This window comes from Barbus barbus, assembly GCF_936440315.1.
Source record: "Barbus barbus genome assembly, chromosome: 37".
In the NCBI taxonomy this organism is placed as follows: Eukaryota; Metazoa; Chordata; class Actinopteri; order Cypriniformes; family Cyprinidae; genus Barbus; species Barbus barbus.
In genome coordinates, this window is record NC_136715.1 from 20,263,255 (window position 1) to 20,286,062 (window position 22,808).

General features: G+C 36.1%; 1 protein-coding gene across 1 annotated transcript; it reads right to left on the reverse strand.

Annotated features, from left to right (window-relative positions):
• Nucleotides 1-7,882: 7,882 nt before the first annotated feature.
• Nucleotides 7,883-22,385, reverse strand: LOC306856531 (uncharacterized protein). The gene is made up of 14 exons (XM_079395876.1): nt 22,216-22,385; nt 20,180-20,298; nt 19,992-20,101; nt 18,620-18,783; nt 18,335-18,544; nt 15,502-15,722; nt 14,690-14,830; nt 14,403-14,470; nt 14,212-14,323; nt 12,156-12,384; nt 11,038-11,196; nt 10,162-10,259; nt 9,956-10,078; nt 7,883-8,638 (listed from the first exon to the last, which is right to left on the reverse strand). The coding sequence occupies exons 1-14, from the start codon at nt 22,222-22,224 to the stop codon at nt 8,473-8,475; spliced, it is 1,929 nt and encodes a 642-aa protein (XP_079252002.1). The 5' UTR covers nt 22,225-22,385; the 3' UTR covers nt 7,883-8,472.
• Nucleotides 22,386-22,808: the final 423 nt, after the last annotated feature.

Below are 22,808 nucleotides of genomic sequence, written 5' to 3' on the forward strand. Positions count from 1 at the left end.
CAAAGAATATGGCAGTTTTACAACTGTACAACTTCAAAAAAACACTAGCATTTAAATCATCCTGTTTCACCAATCAAGGCATAATATTCTGAAAAAAGTCATTGTTTCATGCGGATGTGTTTTTGTGCTCAGCTGGTGTAAATGTGCTGTATTGAAGAGCTTTGTGCTGTTTTGTTAATCTGATTTAGGGCTTCTTTAGATCACTCTCTGTGGAAGTGTTTTTGTCTTCTCGTCTGATTGTTTTGGCCTTTACCCTGCTGAAAAAGGCATCTTAAAGCAAGCAAAGCTGGTCTTAGTTTGTTTAGGGCGGTCTGTGGCCCGAAACTCATTTTAAACCAGCAAACTTGTTCAGGTGGTAAAATGTCAGGTGGTACAACCTCCCAAATTGTTATAATTTAACATTTAAAAAAAAAAATAACTTCTTAGACATAATGATTACATTCAAAAGTGCAAAGAAAATAAGTGTAAAGTGTAAATAAAGTGTAGATTAAATACATAGATTTTTAATTTGATGTATTAACTTGATACATGATATATGTTTTATTGCTAAAGTTCGTTAAAAGTGGTGTCATTAAGATGCATTAATACATTTTGAAGAACTTGACACATGCATTATAAACTGTACTTTTTAAATTCCTTTTCTTTACCTCAGACACTCTTAAAGGCTTCCGTAAGATATATTCTCTTACATAAATCTGTAAACCAAAATAACTTGGCAAAACTAAAAAAAAATAGGTAATAATTTACAGGAAAAAAAATTTAAAAAAATTCTTATAGATATTTATTTTGTACCCATACATGGTCAATTGCTCCTATAACCTGAAATAACATTAATCTTGTGCACACAGACACAAAACATTATATCATTGATTTTAGCGTTTTAAGTGCAATGGCAAAGCATGCTGGGAAATAGAAATCCAGCCCAGTTTCAGTTCAATTTCATTTAAATGAAAAACGAATATAATTTAAAATACAATATATAAAAAACAATTCTAATATTATTTTTTCTTTTCTGTAACTTTAATTTACACTTAATAAACACTTATGTTTGATAGCTTTTTTATTACAGTGAATCATATTTTGTTTAATTTAGGTTTTCCCTATTTGAGCATTAGTGCTTACAGTGATTCTTTGTATATTTTTGTCTCTTTCAAGTCATGTTTATTCTTTCAACCATACTTTTTTATAAAATAACTCACTGCTTTACTGATTTGCATCCAACCAAATCCAGATGGCAGAGATTTTGAGCCGGTTGTCCTGTGCTCTCTGTTTGTTTTCACTCTCTGTGTGTGTTTCCAGGTTTCTGGGGTTGAACTGTTGGTCTTTGATCCGGAATGCACCCCCTTCCTGGATTCTGAACACTTAGTATCTCTACAGTCTCTCTTTCTTACAAATAAAAGTCCATCTCAAATTATCATAGATGATTTATCTAGTACAGACACTGGACCATGCAGTCACAATTCCAGCCCTTTTATTATAAGATCAATTTTTAGATTCTATTCTGCCCTCAATTCTTTGCTTTTATCATCCGTATTATATTCTGATCTGATTTTTCAGGAAAAGTCTTAGTTTAGCCAGTGCTGTGGCCTTACAAAAATTAGTAGCCCAGACGGCCTGAGCTCTTGTTCAGGTGTTGAGGAATGTTGAAAGTGGGTTTAAACTTTAACCATTTCATAGGTGCAAAAGCATTTGCACTGAACTCTCTCGTCTCTATTGCTCTCTGACCCGTGCGAGAGGTCTGTCTCTCGACGTCGTGGGACCTTTGACCTTAACAGAGAGACGGAGCGTCAGACACTGACCAGCACGCCGCAGCGAACATCTGCTGGGGTGCAGCGGAGCACGAATCAACATCCTCCACCCTGAGAAAAACACAGCAAACTGCCCTCATTTGGTGGGAAAGTCACACTTTAGCAATTGTTATGCAAATGAACTGACCTCAGTTTTGATTTCCAGGTTTTTAAAGATGATTAATCGCGATTAATCGCATCCAAAATAAACGTTTTTGTTTACATATTATATATGTGCGTAGTGTGTATATTTATTATGTGTATATATAAATACAAACACATGCGTGTATATATTTAAAAATATTATATAATATAATAATATATACTGTTTGTGTGTGTCTTTATATATACAAATTAAATATACACAGTAGACTCACATATATTGAGTAAACCGCGATTAATCGTTTAACAGCACTCATTTTTTATTTCAAGTAACATTGTTTAATGGTTTTAATTTTAGTTTTGGTTTTACTTAACTATAATAACCCTGGTTTCACTAAACAAAGGTGGAATAATTTAGCTAATAACTTGCTAATAAAAGCATATCCAATGAATATTTAATATATAACTACATTTAAAAAATATATATATATTAAAATAAAATCTAATTTATTTAAAACAATTTCCCTTGTAATTGTGCTGTATTAATGTGATGTATTAATATTAAGGACTTTTCCTTATTGATTCGTTACAGGTGTTTCACTTGTATTTTGAATGTTGCTCTTCACTGAGTTGTTTTTTAATGGAAATGTATGTAAAATTAATGGATAAACAAGCAGAAGATTACTAGTACATTTCCCTTTTCTTTTTTACGGTATAGTTTATGCTTCATAACGACTACTGCAACACTTTTGAACAGACTGTATTTGTTTACTTTGTCACCAGGATGGAATAAATGTATAAATAGAAACCGATTCCCTTATTTTCTGTTGCAATATTGAACATGCAGCTGTCATATTAGCACAAGTGAATAATACCTCACACTAAAAGTAGAAAACTGCCATTCTTCTGCCTAGACAGAGAACACAGGGAATGGAGAGCAAAAGAGGGGATGAAAGGGGATCAACTGGGGTGATAGTATGGGGTCTAATACGCTCAATGAAGACATCTTATTGGGTAAAGGGATTACAAACCTGCTCCTTCACTGAAAGCCCTGTTGCCTGCTTTCACCTCTAAGATTCTTACTCTCGTAATCCGTCTCTAACTGGAAAAGAGAGTTAGGCTTTTACGTGAGGTCAGTGTTTGGGCCGCAGTGATTTGGGGTCAGTTGAGGCTGTGTGTGTCTTCAGTCTCGCAATATGTTACTTGAAGGGTTAATTCAAGATCCAAAAAGCAAGCTCAATATGAGAGTTATTGTGTAATTTAGGGTATTTCACATTAGGAAGAAAGTGTAAAACAAAATGTTTTCTCAATAGAACAGCTATTGGTTTCATTGTACCATATGACCCTGGACCACAAAAGCAGTCTTAAGTCGCTGGGGTATATTTGCAGAAATAGCCAAAAATACATTGTATGGGTCAAAATGATCCATTTTTCTTTTATGCCAAAAATCATTAGGATATTAAGTAGAGATCATGTTCCATGAAGATATTTTGTCAATTTCTTACCATAAATATATCAAAATTTCATTTTTGATTAGTAATATGCATTGCTAAGAACTTCATTTGAACAACTTTAAAGGCGATTTTCTCAAAATCAAAAAATCTAAAATAACTCAATTTTTTTTGCACCCTCAGATTCCAGATTTTTAAATAGTTGCATCTCGACCAAATATTGTCCAATCTTAACAAACCTTATTAATTCAGCTTTCAGATGATGTATAAATCTCAATTTTGAAAAATTGACCCTTATGACTGGTTTTGTGGTCCAGGGTCACATATTGTCCTATCAATGGAAAGCTTATTTATTCAGTTTTCAGATGATGTATAAATCTCAGTATCGAAAAATTGACCCTTTATGACTGGTTTTGTGGTCCAGGGTCACATATTTGCTAGTTGACAAGTTTAATCACACCATTTTGATGTTTTGATATTCACCATTTTGACTCATAATTTCAAAGGTAGACCTTCTTTGGTCGACTAAATGTTATATTCGTGATGTTATAAATGTTATATTACTTGTTATATGTTATAAATGCTATGTTCTTCACATTTTAATGTTGACTTTAAGACTTTTTATTCATCATTTTGAACTCAAAAGACTTTTCAATTCAAAAAGCAGACATTGCAAAAACTAATTTAAGGGACATAAAGCCAATTTCAAGCAAACTGGGGGGAAAACGGGGGTATGTTTTCGCTTAATATGATATTTCTTAACAAAATTGTTATATACAATATGATTACCATCAATGGACATGAAATGTTCCCAAAATTTTAGAATGAGCCATAGACTTTTGTGTACTGAAATGATCGGTTTGGACTTTTTTAGGCTAAATGTCTCCATTTGAGCTCCATTATAGAAAGAAAGTCAAACGACATGAGAGTAAGTGCATGTTTCCACTCATTTTCCCACCCTTTAATAGTCTGTTGGACAAGCGAAATGAAAGAGAGAACAGAAAAACCACGTTCAGTCATTTGATCAGGGTCAAACGTCTTTTTTTATCTGAATAGCAGCATGTTATACCGCTAAGTGAGGAGTGTGAGAGGTTAAGAGCGAAGAAAGGAAGGGCCGGAGGAAACGAGAGGAAAACAGAAACAGAGAACGAGAGGAAAAAGAGAGCATTGACGTCTGTGAGAAAAAGAGCATCGGGCAGCTACAATCCGCTCACGCTGTTCAGGGAGAAGCGTATTTAAATGTGACATGATGTTTGGGGTAAATGAGCTGACCTTAACCCTGCGGGTCAGAGCCTGCTGTGTGTGTGCGTGTGTGCTGTCGAGGCGGGGGTGGGGCCTAATAACCCATCCCCCTGCTGTGATTGACAGCTCCTGCTTTTGTGAGTTTTTTCCCAGGGATCGGAGCATCCCAAAGCCCTTAAAACACTTTAAACCGCACAGATGCTGCTGGGTTTGTGTGACATACTCTTCTGTGACGTTTGCCTTCACTTTCCATTTCACAGATTGTTATATTTGAATGAGGGAATGTGAGTTAGTTATGAATAACATATAACTAAACAGTGCTCATGAAAAGTGCACAATTCCCTGCGAGCATTTACAAACAGTCTTAAGTGAGTAGGGAAAAATTATGTATCAGTATATTTCTTGTATGAAGACTTGAGGGCTGGGTCTAGTTTTGGTCTGGTCCTGACTAGACTTCTGGTTTTAGGTGGTTGCAATTTTGTTGTAGGTTTTTTTTAATTATTATTTTAATATATTATTTTAATCTATTCCTAGTTTCTGCAGTGAAAAAAAAAACTCAATTAAAAATAATTCATAACATTTCAGGATTCCAGAAGTTTTAGGAGTTTTTATATTTTTCAGGGTTCACACACACGCACTTCCACTTGTTTGTGATTTTATAGGTAGGCTTTTTTTTTTTTTTTTACAATTTCTACCCAATTTCTACATTTAATGGATAAGGATTTTTAATTTATATTATATAATTTTTAAATTAATATATATATTAGGATTTCATTTATTTACATGACTTTTCTAGGTGTAGAAATCACACTTTTTTAATTCCTCATATATTCTCAGAAAAAAAGGTACAAAAGCTGTCACAGGGTGGCTTTTTTACTAGTAAAGGGGGCATATTAATATCTTAACAGTACATATTAATACCTAAAGTGTATATCTTAGTACCTAAATGGTACATATTAGTACCATACCAAGATGTTGACCTGTATAGATCAGGTCCTTCCTTCTACAAGAGTTTCTCACAATTGTTTTGTCTCCCAGGTGAAAAATGCGAGTGTGTTCACCACAAAACTGTGGGTAATTTTTTTAATGATTTTGGAGAACCAAGACTGATTATCTCATCATTCAGTATGACGTTTTCACATCACTTCAGTGGTTTGTTGAGGATATAGGAGACATAATCATTACCTTTATACAAACTATCACTAAAACTCGGATCTTTCCCAGCAGGCGTGTTCGGGACTGTGCCTGTGTTTATTGTGACCCCGTGACCCCCTTTATTCTGCAGCTCCTGCAACAGAGAGCAAATCCTTTAACCCCGGGGGTGTGACTCTCAACCTTTGCCACAGCTGCAGTCAGCTGGCCTGGGCGGCACTGAAAGATGGGGATCAGTGAAAGAGAAGACAAACGTGCGAGTCAGGCTCCTCTGACCTCTCTCTCTATTGTGAGTCCCTCCCTTCCCCCCGTTTCCACTGTGAGAGCGACAGCAAGGCCGAATCTTCACAGGAAGAGTGATCCGCGCTGGGAAAGACACACCACTCTGGCACACACTGACCCATTTTCTGTGATCTCTGTTTTCCTGAGACTCACAAGGAAAAAATGCTTTTAAATGAAAATGATTATGCAGCTGCTTTGATCGTGAAGAGGGAATGGACAAAAGGAGGCCAGAGTTACGACGCAGAGTTATTTTAGTATCATTGAGCTACGATAATAGTTTGTTCATATTTCAATTAAATTTTATTTTTATGTTTTCTGATCTCGAGTTAATTTTAGTTCAAGTTTTAGGAATTCTGTTATGCATTCATTTAAATAAAGTTCCTCATTTCTATTTCCGTTTTAGGGTATGTGTATACAACGATGTTGTACGTTGTGAAAATAGTTTTCTTTGCATTTTTGGAAAGTCTTGTGTACAGATGATATCTTTAAAACAAAATGCAGCAGTACAATCCCAATCTTTTTTTGGTTTCCATGATTCACAAAACGGTTGCCCTTGAAAGATGGCCCAGTACCCATTTGGACCAGCTGACTAAACACCTCCTTTAGTGCGTTTTAGACTAGTGCATTTTCGTTTTAAAACTGCCTTTTTAAATGAAAACGATCCTCGTTTACACTGGCGTTTACACTGGTATTTCCGCTGCGTTGCAGAAACGATCTCCATTTTGTAAGCCCTTCATTTAGGCAAGGGGAGGGGCGACAGTGATTGCACCCATAGTATCGGCCTTACGTCTCATTAGGGAAAGGGAAGTGGTGTGTGGCCAAGTATGGTGACCCATACTCGGGATTTGTGCTCTGCACATAGACCCGGAGCAGTGGGCAGCCAATGGAGGAGCAGTTGGGGGTGCCTTGCTCAAGGGTCTCACCTCAGTCGTGGTATTGAGGGTGGAGAGAGTGCCGGTTATTCACTCCCACCTATAATCCCTGCCGGACCTGAGACTCGAACCCACAACCTTCAGGTTACAAGTCTGACTCTTTATCCATTAGGCCACGACTGCCCCTCAGTCCCTTGCAGGGGAAAGGGACAAACACCTGTGTTGCATTTCTAATGGAATCGATAAAGGTATGAGGTCTGTTGTTGTTTGGGAGGGATTTTGTATGTGAGTGCTGCTGAGCTTTTTGCTGAGGCTGCCATGCCGGGATGTGGGCTGGATGTTTCTCTGCAACGTGTATGAAGCGATTGGGAGGGATAGTTTGTAGTTTTGGGTCACGCCATCGTTTTCAAAAGTCTCCATTTTGGTCCGTTTACACTGAAACGCAACCCCGGAGTTTTCAAACTAAAACGGGGTCTGCAGCGTTTTCAAAAGTCTCCATTTTCGAACCTTGAAAACACCAGGGAAGTGTAAACGATAGGCATAAACGTAGCAAAAGTAATGCGTTTTAAAACAAAAACGCAATAGTGACGGGGCATGACACGTTGTACACAGTAGACCAATCACATAGAATGGGCCATCTGACCAATCAGAGCACAGCAGGCTCACAGAAAGGAGGTGTTTGGAGAGGTTAAAACTTTGATCTGCTTCGAACAAATAATTTGAGAACTGTTAGAAAGTCAGGTGATATTTAAACATATTTTGAGAAAACAAAAGCGTTTATGATCTTGCATGCTAGTACAACTATTATAGGAGATTCCCAAAACAATATTAGGAGCCTTAAAAATGGCGTAATAGGGGCACTTTAACTATAATACAACGTTTGTATAGCGATATCTGTCAATGTGATAGCGAATTGTGTTAGATGAACAAAACTGATTGTTTTTCTTATGCGCATACACCTGCATACAGCAAACTACCAGGTCACAGCAGTTTTTAAACTACATCAAAACTGTTTTATTCATCATGTAAAAAAAAACATAACTTTAAAATGATAAACAAAATTTGCATGCAACTTTTCACATACATCTGTACAAATAGAAAGGAATAATACTTACAAGCAATTATTTGTAAAATGATGTACACTGACATCATGATATAGAGATATATTAGTAATATCAAGGACTAGAATAGCTGGCCTTTCCCAATAGCTATACTTACAGTCTTTGCACTTGGCTACTTGTCTACTTACATGATGTACATTCACAGCAAAATGGCTAATAAATGTTCAGTTAAACTTTTTCACATGGGTGAAAAATATACCTTCGAAGAGTATTCCTACAATCAGGTCAGTAACAAAACTTTTGTGCGATGCTGCATCTACACCAACAGGAGTCAGTATAGCCAGCAAACCAATTACCGTATTGTCAAATGGTGCATCTTAGTGCTGCAATTTTAGTTGCAATTTTATTTTTAGGTCAATGATGCTCAGTGTTTCTAAAGCCAGCCTCTTACTCAAAATCAATGTTCATCATTAGCTTTCAGAAATGTTTGTCAATAAAATGATACTAAGAAGGACTGCACTGTCTAGAGTATTGTCTCCTCTCTCCTCCATTCCATAGCTTCTAGTGTAGCACTTAGCTCGGCCTCTTCTTTAGCATGACGTTCGCTCATGACTGTGATTTGCTTCTCCAGTCGCCACAGCTGCTCCTGGTGCTTCTTTCGAGAACTTCTGTAGGTGCTTGAAACTTTACTGGAGGAAAAAATGATTGTGATTATTCTAGCATACATGGTTGTTGACATATAAGAGTGCACAAATAAAGCTTTATTAAAACTTTTTGTAACTATTGTCATTGGACTTATAAAGGTCTGAGCACGATACAAACCAGTATCGACTGGAGTTGGACGCATTAACAAGGATGCTAAAGATCTCGCTCCCATCCGGGTCACGGCACCAATATAAATTGGTGTTTTTGCACCGTTCCAAATAAGATTCAAATCAACATTGACTGACATGGGAATCAGGCTCACTAACAAGGACTCTAAAGACTTTAGCCACTAGAGTGAGCTGCTAGTGCGCCTCTTGAGGCCAGGTGAGTGAAGTTTACCTGCACAGCTTTAATTAAGGCTGCACAATAAAGGTTAAATGGTTAATCATGATCATTTTGCACAAAAATATAATCACATAAGCACAAATCAAGAGAACATCAACTCGCATAGTTTGCTCTCAGATTTAGTCGAAGCGAACAGTGCAAACAACTGTGTAAAAGAAAACAGACTGCCGTTTTACACTTTAATTTGAGCAGAATATCTCAATATAGATAGATAAATGATTGAGCAGTGTTTTCAGCTCATCAGCGATTTTTCCATAATGGAGAGTCCATGTGCATGGTAGCCAGGTTGGGAAGATTGAGTAAACCACTGAGCAGAAAGTGTATCAATTGATGAAAAAAGCTGTTTGGGGGATTTAAACTCCTGAAAGCTGGCAACCACACAAGCTTACAGATGCTTGTTACAAATGCAAGATAATGCTAATTAAAATTAAAGGTTTTGAAAATAAATAAACAGTAGACAAACTTCACAAATGATTATGCTTAATAAATCGAGAGAAACGGAAGTCTGCACCAACACTGAACTGACTTGAGTTAAATAATTACAATATTACATCCTGCTTATAACTTGGTCCTGAGTAGGAGCTAGTTGCTCAGGACAAGCTTATAACCAGCTCAGGACCAACTAAGGTCCATCTTAAACCAGCTCAAACCAGCTACCATGCTTCAAAACATACCTGGTTATTTTAACATGGTTTAGAGCTGCTTTACAGCAGAATCTTCATAATTGAGTGTCCATAATTGATTCTGCTATTTCCTATTTATCTCTGCATGTGAAGCTTCTTTGACATAATCTTCTTTTGTATAAAGGTGACTTGGCTTGACAGCTCTTACCAGCTAGCCTCTGTTACATATTTGTCAGAATTGTTGATCATGTGACTATACAAGCTGTTATTATGACAACCATGTGATTGTACTTCTTATGCTAATGATAGTGTTGTGATGTGGTTTTGGATTACATGTAGTAGCGGGAGAGACGCGCAATCTCCTCTCTGTTGATCCTTCTCTGAGTAGTGCTGTCTGTGAGCGCCGAGTCCAGCGACTCACGTAAAGCTGCCACTCTCTTCCTTAGTGACTGTTCCCTGCAACAGGAAGTAGAACATCCACAGGTCAAGCAATAAGTCTTTTTCCTGATTGTTTGATGTGTTTTGATGTCTTTTCCTACCTTTGCAGTGCTGCTTGTAGTTCTCTTAGGATAGAGTGATTCCGAGGACCAGGAATTCCCCCTCCACCTTCTAGTTTTGCCAAATTTTCAGCAATTCTCTAAAACCGAGATGAGGTGTATCAATTTTTATTGTTTTGGAAGCTTTAAAGAGATGAATCATCTAGTAGTTTGACACATTGTAACACACCTGAACCAGCTACTTCAGATAAGAAGTCACACCGATGATGAAGTTAAAACACTAGCCTGTAGCCTTCAAATATTGTTTAATTATATAAACTTTGCATTAAGAATATCAAATTAAAGTAATGAAATATCAAAGAAATGCATTACAGGTAACAGAACAAGTTACAGGTCTATTGCATTTAGGTCGTGCAGGTCTTTTGCACTCAGTCCTGCATTTTAATACGGTCAGCACTCCTGAAACTTTGCAGTATGTACATAGCAGCATGAAAAATAAAACTTTTATTCAAATTATGAATGGGTTTATTCAGAAAGCGAGCAAAGAACGCTCCCTTTATAATCAAATCAGTTCAGCCACAGCAGGAGCTCATTGACTGAGTGAAAACACATTTATACTGCACAATAAATCTCTTGCTTATTTATACTTTTTTGGTTATAGATTAGTGAAACAATTTGCAAAAACGCATGCTAAACAAACTCAATGGATTCTGACTTAAACTCTGATTGGTCATTGGGTCAAACATGTCTATGATTGGCTACAGTGTTCAACCCTGTTGTAAACAGGAACCATTGATGCTCTTCACACAAGGGAACATTTAAAAGCAGACACATATCAGCAGGTACCAGATCAGTACTATGGAAAGGCTGTTGTAGTTACTTTTTTAAAATGTATCAACTTTTGACATTTCAAAGCACCTGTCGAGTGTCTCTCCTATCCCCCAGCTCATCTCGCAGACTGTCCAGGATCAGAGCACCAGCAGAATCCTGGGCACTCTGGACCATTAGCGCCAGGTCCAAACACCGCCTCTCTTTCTCCAGGAGCCGCAGATTCCCACGCATCTCTGACATCTCCTCCTGTCCAAAATTAAATCATGTTATGAGAAACTGTACATTTCAGCTGTAAAGTAATCATGATAAAACTGAATGGCATCACATTCATAACATATATGAGTGCATCGTTTGTGCATCCTTGGGGATATTTTTGTCTTTTTCATTTTTGTTTGACCATTTTGGCTGTGTTAATGCAAACTAAAGCATAAATTGAGTTAAAAAAAGTATATTTTTATTGGAATTTTAATATTTCATTTCCTTTCATACATCTATTTTACACATGATCCTGGGTGTATTTTTTTGTACCTAAAGGACAAAAATTTTTCCTTTTGAAACCCATTAATACTGTAATATTTAATCCCAGTGCTATTTAAACATGCATTCTTTGTTAATAGGCTTTGATTCTGTTGGAAAGGCATCATTTTTTTGCTGTTAACTGCTTCTGCTAAAAAGGCAACTGAATTGAAATTATGTAATTATAATTGTGTGAGTGTGTTGGTATCGATATCAGTGTGTTTTGTATGTTTGTAAGGAGAAATGTGTTTGTGTGTGTGTGTGTGTGTGTGTGTTTTCTTTAATCTGGCACTGCACAAAAATAGCCTAATAATGCATCATAATTAATGTTTTTGTTACCCTAGAAAAAAAATATGCCATAATATATTTAAAATACATTTATTTCATACTAAGTATACTTTAACCCAATTAACATATTTATTGCTATATCACTTAAGACTTACTGATATAAAAAATCATTATGTAAACAAACGGACATGTAAAGGGTTAACATTTTTGTAGTCATATAATTAGGACTGATGTTGGTAAAAAGATGAAAAAAAAAGAATATACAATATTTCATGACAATTTATTTGGCATGGAGATTTTGTCCTCTAAGGACCTCTGTGTAACTTTTTTAAACTGACATGCAAGGGTTAAACCTGGTTCTGAATATATAAAATAGGGGTAAACTTTTCATAATGGCTCACCCTGACTGTCACCAGCTCGTACAGCAGAGAAGCTTTCTCTTCTTTGGTGTTTTTGGAAAGTGAACTGGCACGACCTCTGACCCCTGCGAGTGTGCCAGTGTCAGGACTGATCTTGCCCTCTCCTGATTCGCCCCGCTGCGGGATACACACAGCGGCCCTGTCCTGCTTCAGCCTGGAGATCCTTTGGAGAAGCACTCCAGACTTGTCCTCAAACTCCTTCTCTGACAAGCTGCAGTTTACGGAGAAAGAGAGAGAGAAAGAATGAGAGAGGCTTTTCAGATCTAAGATGACGTCTGTTTCATTATCAGACCAAAATAAGTGGATTGATTGAATTGGTTTGGGAAGGTAATTGCATGTTAAGTCAGTGTAATTAATCTAATTAGGACTGAAAAGCTTTGTTGAGATAATTGCACTCAGATTCAAGCTGCATACCGGTTTCCATTGAAACTAGTGCAGATGAGATATTTATCCATGTAATGCACTAAAGAAACAGAGGGATTATAAAATGGCTAAACTTTTAAATTAAGCTTAAAGGGTTACTCCACCCCAAAATGAAAATGTTCTGTCATTAATCACTTACCCCCATGTCGTTCCAAAGCCGTAAAAGCTTCATTCATCTTCAGAACACAACTGAAGATATTTTGGATGAAAATCAGGAGGTTTGTGATCCCATTGACTCCCAAGTAAATAACACTTTCAAGGCCCAGAAAAGTTTGAAAGGCATCATCAAAATAGTCCATCCGCCATCAGTGGTTAAATCTAAACTTTATGAAGCGATGAGAATACTTTCTGTACGCAAAGAAAATAAAAATAACGAGGAATTTTGGAGAATATCCACTGGACGCAAACTGTGTACACTGTTCTGTGTCAGCTGTGCCACACGGATACACCTTCTACATCTGTTTACGCTTTGATCTGAATGAAAACAGCGTATCCGTGTGGGTGATTAATGACAAAATTTTGATTTAGGGGTGGAGTAACCCTTTAAAGTTAAGAATAAAAAAAAACTATTTTATGTTTAAAAAATATAGCTAGATGGTAACACCTACTCATGCAAACAGTAATGTAACAAAGACCGCTGTCCTATCAAAGTAAAATTTGATGACATTTTAGTGTCCCAATACTGACATACAGTACTATTCCAACTCTCAAGCATGTATTTACTCATATACTCTCAAAGTGCATAGCAGAAGTATGGAATCGACACACAACCTATAATTTTCAATGCACTAACCTTAATATTGCATGCAACATGGGACCGATAGCAAGCAAATTGAGGTGCAACCCCAGATATCGCTGTCTCACTAAGGCCCTTTCTCAAATGCCACCCTAAGGTTATGAGATCCTTCTCAGAGTACTTTGGTGACATATACAGCACCTTTCTGAAACCTAAAATGTCAAATGGGACACCTTGACAAACAAGTTATCTTAAACATCAAGTGCGCTACTTGAGACCGAGCCTGATATTGTGTCACGTTTACAAACAGTCTTCTTTTTGATACAAAATTTACATTGGTGAAAATGTTGTTCACCAATACTTCGGGTGAAATTCTTCACTGGATCGATTCCAATGGACTACTTGCACTGAGTTTTGTGACACCCTTCCGTTTTCAAATAATTTAATATGCATAGTAGTACCCCTGTTAATGCATTAACGTTTACAATTAAATATGATTAACATCGTTGCATTTCTTTAAGGCAGGTACTGCATTCATTCAGTCTATTTTAAAAGTCTGAAATAAGAGCAACACACACAAGCAAATCCTGTTTATCTGTCAAACTCATTTATGAAAATGTGAAAAACAGTGTTAATGAGAAGATGAGCACTAGACTGCTGCAGGTTAGTAAGGAAATTCATTTAATTATTATTCAGAACGCACATTTGGAAAAGAAAATATTTATAGGAACAATTCACAGCAGGTTCAGAATAATTCATGTTAATGCTGTTATCGGAAACACCTAAGCCGTATTAAGAAATAACACGGAAATAGTCCATTGAAATTGAGCAATATTAAATGTTCCCTCCACCTAATGAGATTGCATATAAAACAATGACCTGTTTGGTTTGGTCTCAGCAGTGCCTTCTGATGGACTGGAGAATGACTCGCCTTTGTCCAAGTTCTCCTCAGTTGATTTTGAGAGGTCAGGCTGGGTTCTGCTAATTGTTTCTGAAAGATAAAAACGTTGTATTTATACATGCGTGGCTGTACTTTAATGTGTTTATGCGCCACATGATCTGTAAAGCACCTGCATTTTGTTGTTTTCTGGCTTCGCACAGGGACAGCAGGTCACCGTAAGCCTCATCACACTCCTCACTGTCAATCAAAGAGCCATTGTCAGCATACCACTCACACACGCATGCTCCTCGAGGCCAAAGGTCAAGGTTTACAATGTCAAAAAGAATCAAGAAAACACTTTCAGGATCAGTTTTAGAAACAACTGTGAGATATACAAGTGACTAAGCGCTGATGCGGGCTCAGCGGTGATTTTACGCTCATGCAGTGTGAAACAGAGGTGAAGACAACAGCACACACCAGTATGCCAGAGCCATGTGTAAAGCCGAGCTGTCTGCCTCCTGTCGGCAAAGACTCATGCTCAGCTGCTCCGATTCTCCTTTCCTTCTGACCAGTGCGGCATTCAGACGCTCATTCCTAGCTTTCAGACGCTCCAGACACCTGCTCAGAGAAAACAGAAGAGATCTAGCATTCAAACATTGAACATAAATAGTGATGAAAGCCAAAATATTACATTTCATGGATGTATATTTTCTAAGTAATCCACTATTTTGTGGAGGGGAGTGAAAATGACTTTACCTTGAGATTTGAAGCCAAATAACGGAGGTAAATATACCAATATACAATACTCCAAGACTGGTTGGTTTGTTGCATTATATGATAATAATGACCGTTCACAAATGGGAAAAATCACTTTTCATCTTTACCTGAAGTTTGCATGCTTGTAACTCAAGAAGTATTAAAGATATCTTAATGCCCTTTTAGATTTTAGTTCTTAACAATTTTTCTTCTAATATCTTCATTTTAGAGCCCTTATGGTTAGTATTTCCAGCGATTTCAATGTGTAAACTGTTATATTGTATACATTTATAGTGATCAAAAACCAAATGTGGGTCACTTTGCATACAGTTGATTTTTATTTTTATTTTTTTAAAGAGGAAGGTCTGAAAAACAAATAATATTGAAACTAGAAATGCATCTTGTTTCCCCTCTACCAGACAACTGCATTGAACACACCTGTCCGAGTTGTTGTCTTTGGATGTATATCACAATCTAGACCGGGTTGCACAATCCAAGGTCAGTATAGAGGAATAAAACTATTAATCTCTCACCTCTGCAGCTTTTCGATCTCAGCCTGCAACACAGAATCAACGGTGCAGGGAGACGAAGGGGAGTCCGGCCTGGAGCTGGGTAGTTTGCGGGACAGCAGCGGGGATCCAGGATATGGAGGAGAGGAAAAGCAAGGGCTTGAAGTTCGACTGGAAGACAATGACGGACTTATAGGAGGAGAAAGACTCACTCCATTCAGCCATTTCCTCTTCAGGTCCACCACCTGTCAAAAGATGAGTTCAGAAGAAGTTATTGATTGATTATATGACTCAATAAAAAAATATAATAATTAAAAAAAATAATAATAATAAAAAAATAAAAAAAAAAATATATATATATATATATATATATATATATATATATTCTTTTTTTTTTTAATGTATTAAACATTAAAGATTTTTTTTGGCTTATCAGTTAATTAATATAAATACACATTATTATATTGCTAAAAAAAGATGCACCATATAATGGTTAAAGCTACTATTTGATATGAATAAGTATATAATTGTATATTAATAAGTAATTATATTATTGCTTTGAGGTGTGTCACTGATATACAGTTTAAATATAATTTAATGTTGTGATTGCATATGGACTACAGAATATGAAATCATATTTTAATATACTGTGCCCTCCAAATGTATTGGATCAGTAAAGACAACATTGCTCTGTTGGCTGTGGAGTCAAGACATTTGCAAATATGATTAAAAGATGAATACGAGACAAAACTACAGAATGTCACATTTTATTATTAGCCGTTTCAACACATACATGTTTTACCAAATAAAAAGAGCAGCACTTTTAGAGTTCATCCCACTCATTGATGTGAGCATAAGTATTGGGACAGTTGAACATAAGGCAGATATAAAAGATTAAAAGCTATTATTTAGTTGCAGGTCCCTTGCACACAATCACAGCAGTGAGTCTGTGACCCATAGACATCACCAGACTCTTGGTCTCATCTTTGAAATACTTTTCCCAGCCTTTAATGCAGCCAATTCCAATTGTTGCTTGTTTTGGGGAGTTTCTGCCTTTACTCTCCTCTCCAGCTGGTGAAATTCATGTTCAATCAGTTTTAAATCTGGAGATTGACTTGGGCCATCTAAGACTTTCCATTTCTTTGCCCTTATAAATTCCTTGACTGAACTGGCAGGGTGTTTTGGGTCATTGTCCTGATGCAATATGAAGCACTTCCCAATGAATCTGGTGGCATTTTCTTGAATATTGGTTGGAAAGATGGTTTTGTACCCTTCCAAATTCATTCTGCTACTGTCATCATACATTAAGTCATCAGTAAAGTTGAGAGGGTCTGTTCCAGAGGCAGCCATGCATGCCCATGCCATGACACCACCTCCACCATGCTTTACAGATGAGACTGTATGCTTGGGATCATTGCTGTTCCCTTTTTTTCTCCACATTTTTGCTTTCCCATCACTTAGATAAAGGTTCATCTTTGTCTCATCGGTCCATAAACACAGTTTCAAAACTCTTCTGGCTCACCTTTGTGCTTTTTTGCAAACTCTAATCTTGCCTTTCTATTTTTGGTGCTGGTCAGAGGTTTGCATCTTGCTGTGTAGCATCTGTAATTCTGTGTCAAAGTCTCCTGAGGACAGTAGATTGGCAGAGCATCACCCCAGCTTTCTGGAAGTTGTTGGTGATTTTACAGACACGTCTTTTAGGGGTCATTTTCACAGCTTTTATGATTTGTCTGTCATCAACTACTGTTGTTTTCTCAGCCGATCAGGTCGTTGTTGGTTGCTGGTGTCGCTGGTGGTTTCCAAACTCTTGATTTCTCCATGCTCTTTGTTTTTGCTAGAGCTCTAACTGACTTCCTCTTTTCTTTTAGCATCCAAATTGCTTGCTTTTCTCTCAGAGTCAGCTCCCTCGTCTTCATCCTGGTTTGTGTGTGTCATCATCGAATGCAAGATTCAGAATACATAAGTAATGGATATAACGGATACAACACATTCCCTGCTTTTAATATCTGAAGAATTAATGCAACAGGACACAGTTGATCACTTAGAAAGAGCTGTGAGGCAACTGCTCCAATACTTATGCTCACATCAGATAGAGGGATGAAACTCTAAAAGTGCTGAACTTCTTAGCTGGTAAAACATCTATGTGTTGAATCACCCAATAATAAAATGTGACATTCTGTAGTTTCGTCTCATATTCATCTTTTAATCATATTTGTAAATGTCTTGACTCCACAGCCAACAGAGCAATACATTTGGAGGGCACTGTATTTTTATTAATTGACTATATGTTTGTTTATGGCACCATTAATTTATGTCCTATACCAGATGGCAATTCTACAGTTATCCTTAAAATAAGAAAATTATCATTATTATTCTTTAGTTTAATCTGCAGAAAAAGCTGTTTATTATTATTATTATTATTACATGTTTGATTGAATAATTATTAAGAAAACTATTTTAGTGTTATTTTTCTTCTTAACGTCCATATCCATTTTTTACAAAAAAATAAAAATTGGCAAAACACCACCAATGATTTTTTTATTTTAACTTTTATTATTAAAAATAACATTAATAATGATTATTATTCACATTCCTAAAAATCATGATCACTATTTTATTAAAACAGTAAAAGTATTATTGTTATTATTGTTAGTAATTATTAATAATAATAATAAAATATAAATCACATTTTTATATAATTTTATTATAACATATTTCCATATATGTTTCTATGTATGGAACCAATAATATATGTCCTATACCAGATGGCAGTAGATTTGTAGTAGTAATTGAGTTTATGAAGGAAAACGTAAACATCTTCTGTATTAATGATTGATTAAGAATGTCCCCCATCAACCTTTTCCTGTAGCCACTTTTTCTCTTCCTCAAGATCCGTCAGCGTTCTTTCAGCACTTATAAGCTCTTCCTGATGGCTCTCCAAGGAGGCGTTGAGGTCTTGGTTGTGTTTGTAGAGCGAGAGAACATCCCGCTGATACTGACGTCTCTCCTCAGGGGGCAGAGCAGAGGGGTACGAGATCCCCAAATCCCTCTCCATCTCCTCCAGCACCTGAGGCAGATTGTGGCAGAAGTTCAGACTGAGTACAGCACATGCAGCATCCTACAGCGGGGACTACATGAGCACCTGTGTGGCCTGAGCCCAGCTCTCCCGGGCTGCAGAGAGATGCTCTGCCTGGAATGTCTCAGCATTCTGCGTTTGCAGCTTGAGCATTTTCCTCCCCTGACCACTAGACGTCTCAAGAGCAGAGAGAACCTTCTGCAACTCCTTCCACAGCTCGCTGCTGCCCCCTGCGCAAAAAAACAGTGTTGTTTTGTTTTTGTTTTTGTACATTTCCAAATTGTTATTGGAATATTTAAATTATTTAGATACGCTTAGTAAACAAATACATACAAAATATTGAAGTAGTTAGGTAAAATGTGACAAAACACTAACTTTATTATTATTAATTGTATTAGTCATTTTATTAATAAACATAAATGTTTTATTATAATTATTTTTAGTTATGAGCCAAATTCCTTATTTATTATTTTATTATTAAAAAAAATTATTAGCATTCTTTAGTTTATTCTATAAAATGTTTTTTTTTAAATGATGATTATTATTATGAAATACAAATAAATTTCAAAAATATATTTAGTTATTTAATAATAGTAAATAAATTATTCCTAAAGAACTTTTATGTGTTTGCATTCACTCCATTATGAAGAAAAACAATACGTTTTAAATTTTTAGTGTTATTTTTTTCCCCAACATCCATATTTATTCTTACACAAAACTCATCAACAGAACATGTGGCAAAACACCACTTATGACGTTAAATACTACTATTATTAATGATAGCTTTAATAATAATGCAGATTCCTAGAAATTATGACTATTATTTTATTAATAAAACATTAAAAATGATAATGATGATGATGATGAATACTACTACTATTAAAAATAATATAGTAATGAAAATGACAATACATTTCATTTTAGATGTTTGTACTCCATTATGAAGGCAACTCATAAATTACTCACTATGTTTTTGTTTTTTAGTATTATTTTTTCCTCCTGACTTCATCCATATTCATATTAAAAAAAAAAAAAAACATCAAAAGAAGATGTGGAAAACACCACTAATTAGGTTGAATAATAATTATTATGTAAAAAAAAATAATTATCAATATTTTATTATTACCAACATCATCATCATCATTACAAATAACCTTTTAGTTGTTTGCACACCGTTTTTATTTTTGTGTGTTATTTTTCCTCCCAACTAAAAAATTCATAAAATTTATCAGGAGTCTTAATTTAGAAAAAAAATTACTAGCATGTGTAGGAAACGTTATAATGTGCCCAGAGGAAAATAATGGTAAAGTTTAATAAGTAGCTTTACATTTGGAAACAACAGTCTGGCAGGACCAATAGTGTAGTAAATAGCAGGCTGTCCATTCTGACACAGCATTTACTGTGATTGACCATGAGGCATTGTATAAACACAACATGCCTTCTGAGTCCATGCAGACGATCTTGGTCTTGGACTCCACTGATGCTGTGCCAGCGTCCACCATTGAGCCCTGCTGCGGGACGCACCCACTGACCCCGACTGGACTTTCTCTGAGAGAACACAGACCTTTTCACTTAGTGTACAGCAATACATATATATAGTTTGCAGTTGTTTGAAGCCGAGATTACCGTGGTATTTGTAGGGAGTTCATCTTCCTGTTGAGGTCAGAAATGATCTTCAGTAAAGTGTTGACCTCCGTCTCACACTGCGCCAGTTCAGAGTCCACCGACACCAGACTGTCTGATCTCTGCTGGAACGTGTCACTTATGTGAAACATTGCAAGAAAATGTGCAAAACCAGTCTTTACTTTAGATAAGATTTGAGTTAGGTTGGGATGGCCCAAAAAAAGTATTGAAACACCATTAGATAAAAAAATGTCCATCCAAAGGGCTTTTCACGCTTCAAGAAGTTAACCCCAGGTCATTCTAAACCTCTGGTATACAGAACCCTGGGTTTCACTTTTCACACTGCTCATAATTTATTTACGTATTTGCATATTTGGGATGTCAGTGTCACTGATTGCATAGCAGTTTTGTTGCTAGATTTAGCAACTTTTCAAACTTTCTGAATTTATTTGACTCAGACGATCAAAAGGCACACATTTTCCCTCTAAATTACACAAAAAGAGGAAACCAGAGGTGACTGGCAGTAAATATATCATGTGAATTAAGTTGCTAGTTCACATTCAAAATTTTCTAAATTTAGCAACTTTTAGAAACAAATTGTCCTGGCTTTAGCAACTTTCCCTGAAAATGAGTTGGCAACACTGATTGGATGAACGCAGCACGCCACCTGTGTGGCTCCAAGCACTGCGCATCCTCCTATTATACAGTTTTTTTCCTGAATTGACTTCTCGATGGACTATAAAGGTGAGAATAAAACAGTCTTCTTCATTTCACGTTTTTTCCATCACTATTTGGCACTTTCTCCTCAGACGTGCAACCCATAGCTGGAGAATCCACTAAATAATAATGGGAATCCAGTCATAAAAGTGGAATTTACTATATAACGAGAAATGTCACAGAGTTTGGTAAATCTTTGACAAATAAATCAAAAGTTGCCCTGTGTACTTAATGAAATCGTTATATGTGTCAGTGAATTATAAAAGCACAAAGACTCCTATTTAACGTAAGTCTGTGTTGTCATCGTCTTTTCGTCTCAATATGAGGACACAAATACATCTTCATCTTTAGTTTGAGAAAAACTATCATCACACAGAAACTCAATGGTCGACAACCCATCAAAATAAAAGTCTGGTTTAACATGAAGAAATTGACAAAAATATATTACTATTGTACAGTAGAATATACTATTTAAAGTAATAATAATAGCAATAATAATAATTTCATGGTTACAATTAATTAGACATGTTTTTATTACTATTTAATTGAACTAAAATAGAGTCCAGAAAAAGGAAAAAAGAAGAAGAAGAAAAAAAAAGTTCAAATAGCATCTAAGAGTAAAGCATGTGCATAATCACGGTTATAATAATGGAGGTCCTTCTAAATTACCGGTGTGAAATGCACTTATACCTAGGGTAAAAAGCTTAGAATGAAGATAACCTGGGGTTAAGCACACTGTGAATAGCCGCAGGTACAAACAAATAGTGCTTCCTCAAACCTAAATTCACTTTTTGCAGTGACAATTTAAATGTCACAGTGAATTTTATTAGAAATGAAGAGGAAGAGTTAACATTGAACGTGTTCCAATAACAACTAAACAGTATTTTGTCTTCATTTTGAACATTATATCTATTGTTTTATAATGTAAAATAAAATCCATTTTTCTCTCCTTATACATCAACTCATGAAGATGCCATATAAAACAGGGTGTTGTTGTTTTCTACATCACCCTTTTGTTCTGAGGAGGAAACAGGCACGTCCTGTAACTACACTTCCTGCTGCTGCATGATGACGCTCAGCAACTCTCAGTACTGTTCTTATCAGTATTCAGCTAGAAATATCATTTAACCATATGGTTTTAAGAACCTCGCTTACTGTAGATCTGCCTAAAATTGAGGTTGCTTAGACAATGGTGAACTACTATGCTCAGCACAGCAATTCATTGAACTGGTTTACACTCCAAAGTTTGTTTAAAACAAAGCTCAATGCTATTTTTCTGCTTCAGATTCTGCATAAATCGCATGACTGTTCCAGAAACTCACCTCCATCATCCGCCTGACCTCGGTTCAGGTTCTGTCCTCCTCAGCAGACGAATGCAAGAGCGGTCCAGTGTGCTGTCAGAGAGTTTGTTTGACTGGAGCACCAGCACATCCAGATCAAACACTGCTCTTCTCCACTTCACTGCTAAACACATCTCTTGATTGCCGTCTCCACCCACTGTCTTCTCAGATCTTTTCCTGTTTGGATTATGTTTGACTCTTTATCTCTGTAAGAGGTTGTTTGATCAATCTTGCTGTTTATAAATCAATTATTTATAAATCCTCTCATTTTAATGAGCATAACTTTGGTGGCTTTAGGAAAGATTCTTTAAAAAGACTGAAATATGCTGCATCAAACTTTGGAGAATGTGTATATAAATAAACAGTAACTGTTAAATTAAACTGTATGTTTTTACAGAATAAATAGCAGCTGTGTTTGCCAGAATAATTCTGTAAGTATGTGCATATTTACAAAACAACCTGTTCATTGTACATTTCAAATTGCAATTTGCAAATATATATTAAAAATATATCCAACTTTATATATATATATATACGCATATAGAAACTATTAACACAATCATTTAAGTCACAAG

Excerpts from the sequence above, each read along its gene's own strand:
- LOC306856531 (XM_079395876.1), bottom strand. Across the intron at positions 18,545-18,619 it reads GCTGGGCTCAGGCCACACAG|GTGCTGGAGGAGATGGAGAG; the intron begins GTGCTCATGTAG and ends AATCTGCCTCAG. Across the intron at positions 14,471-14,689 it reads CACATGGCTCTGGCATACTG|TGAGGAGTGTGATGAGGCTT; the intron begins GTGTGTGCTGTT and ends TTTGATTGACAG.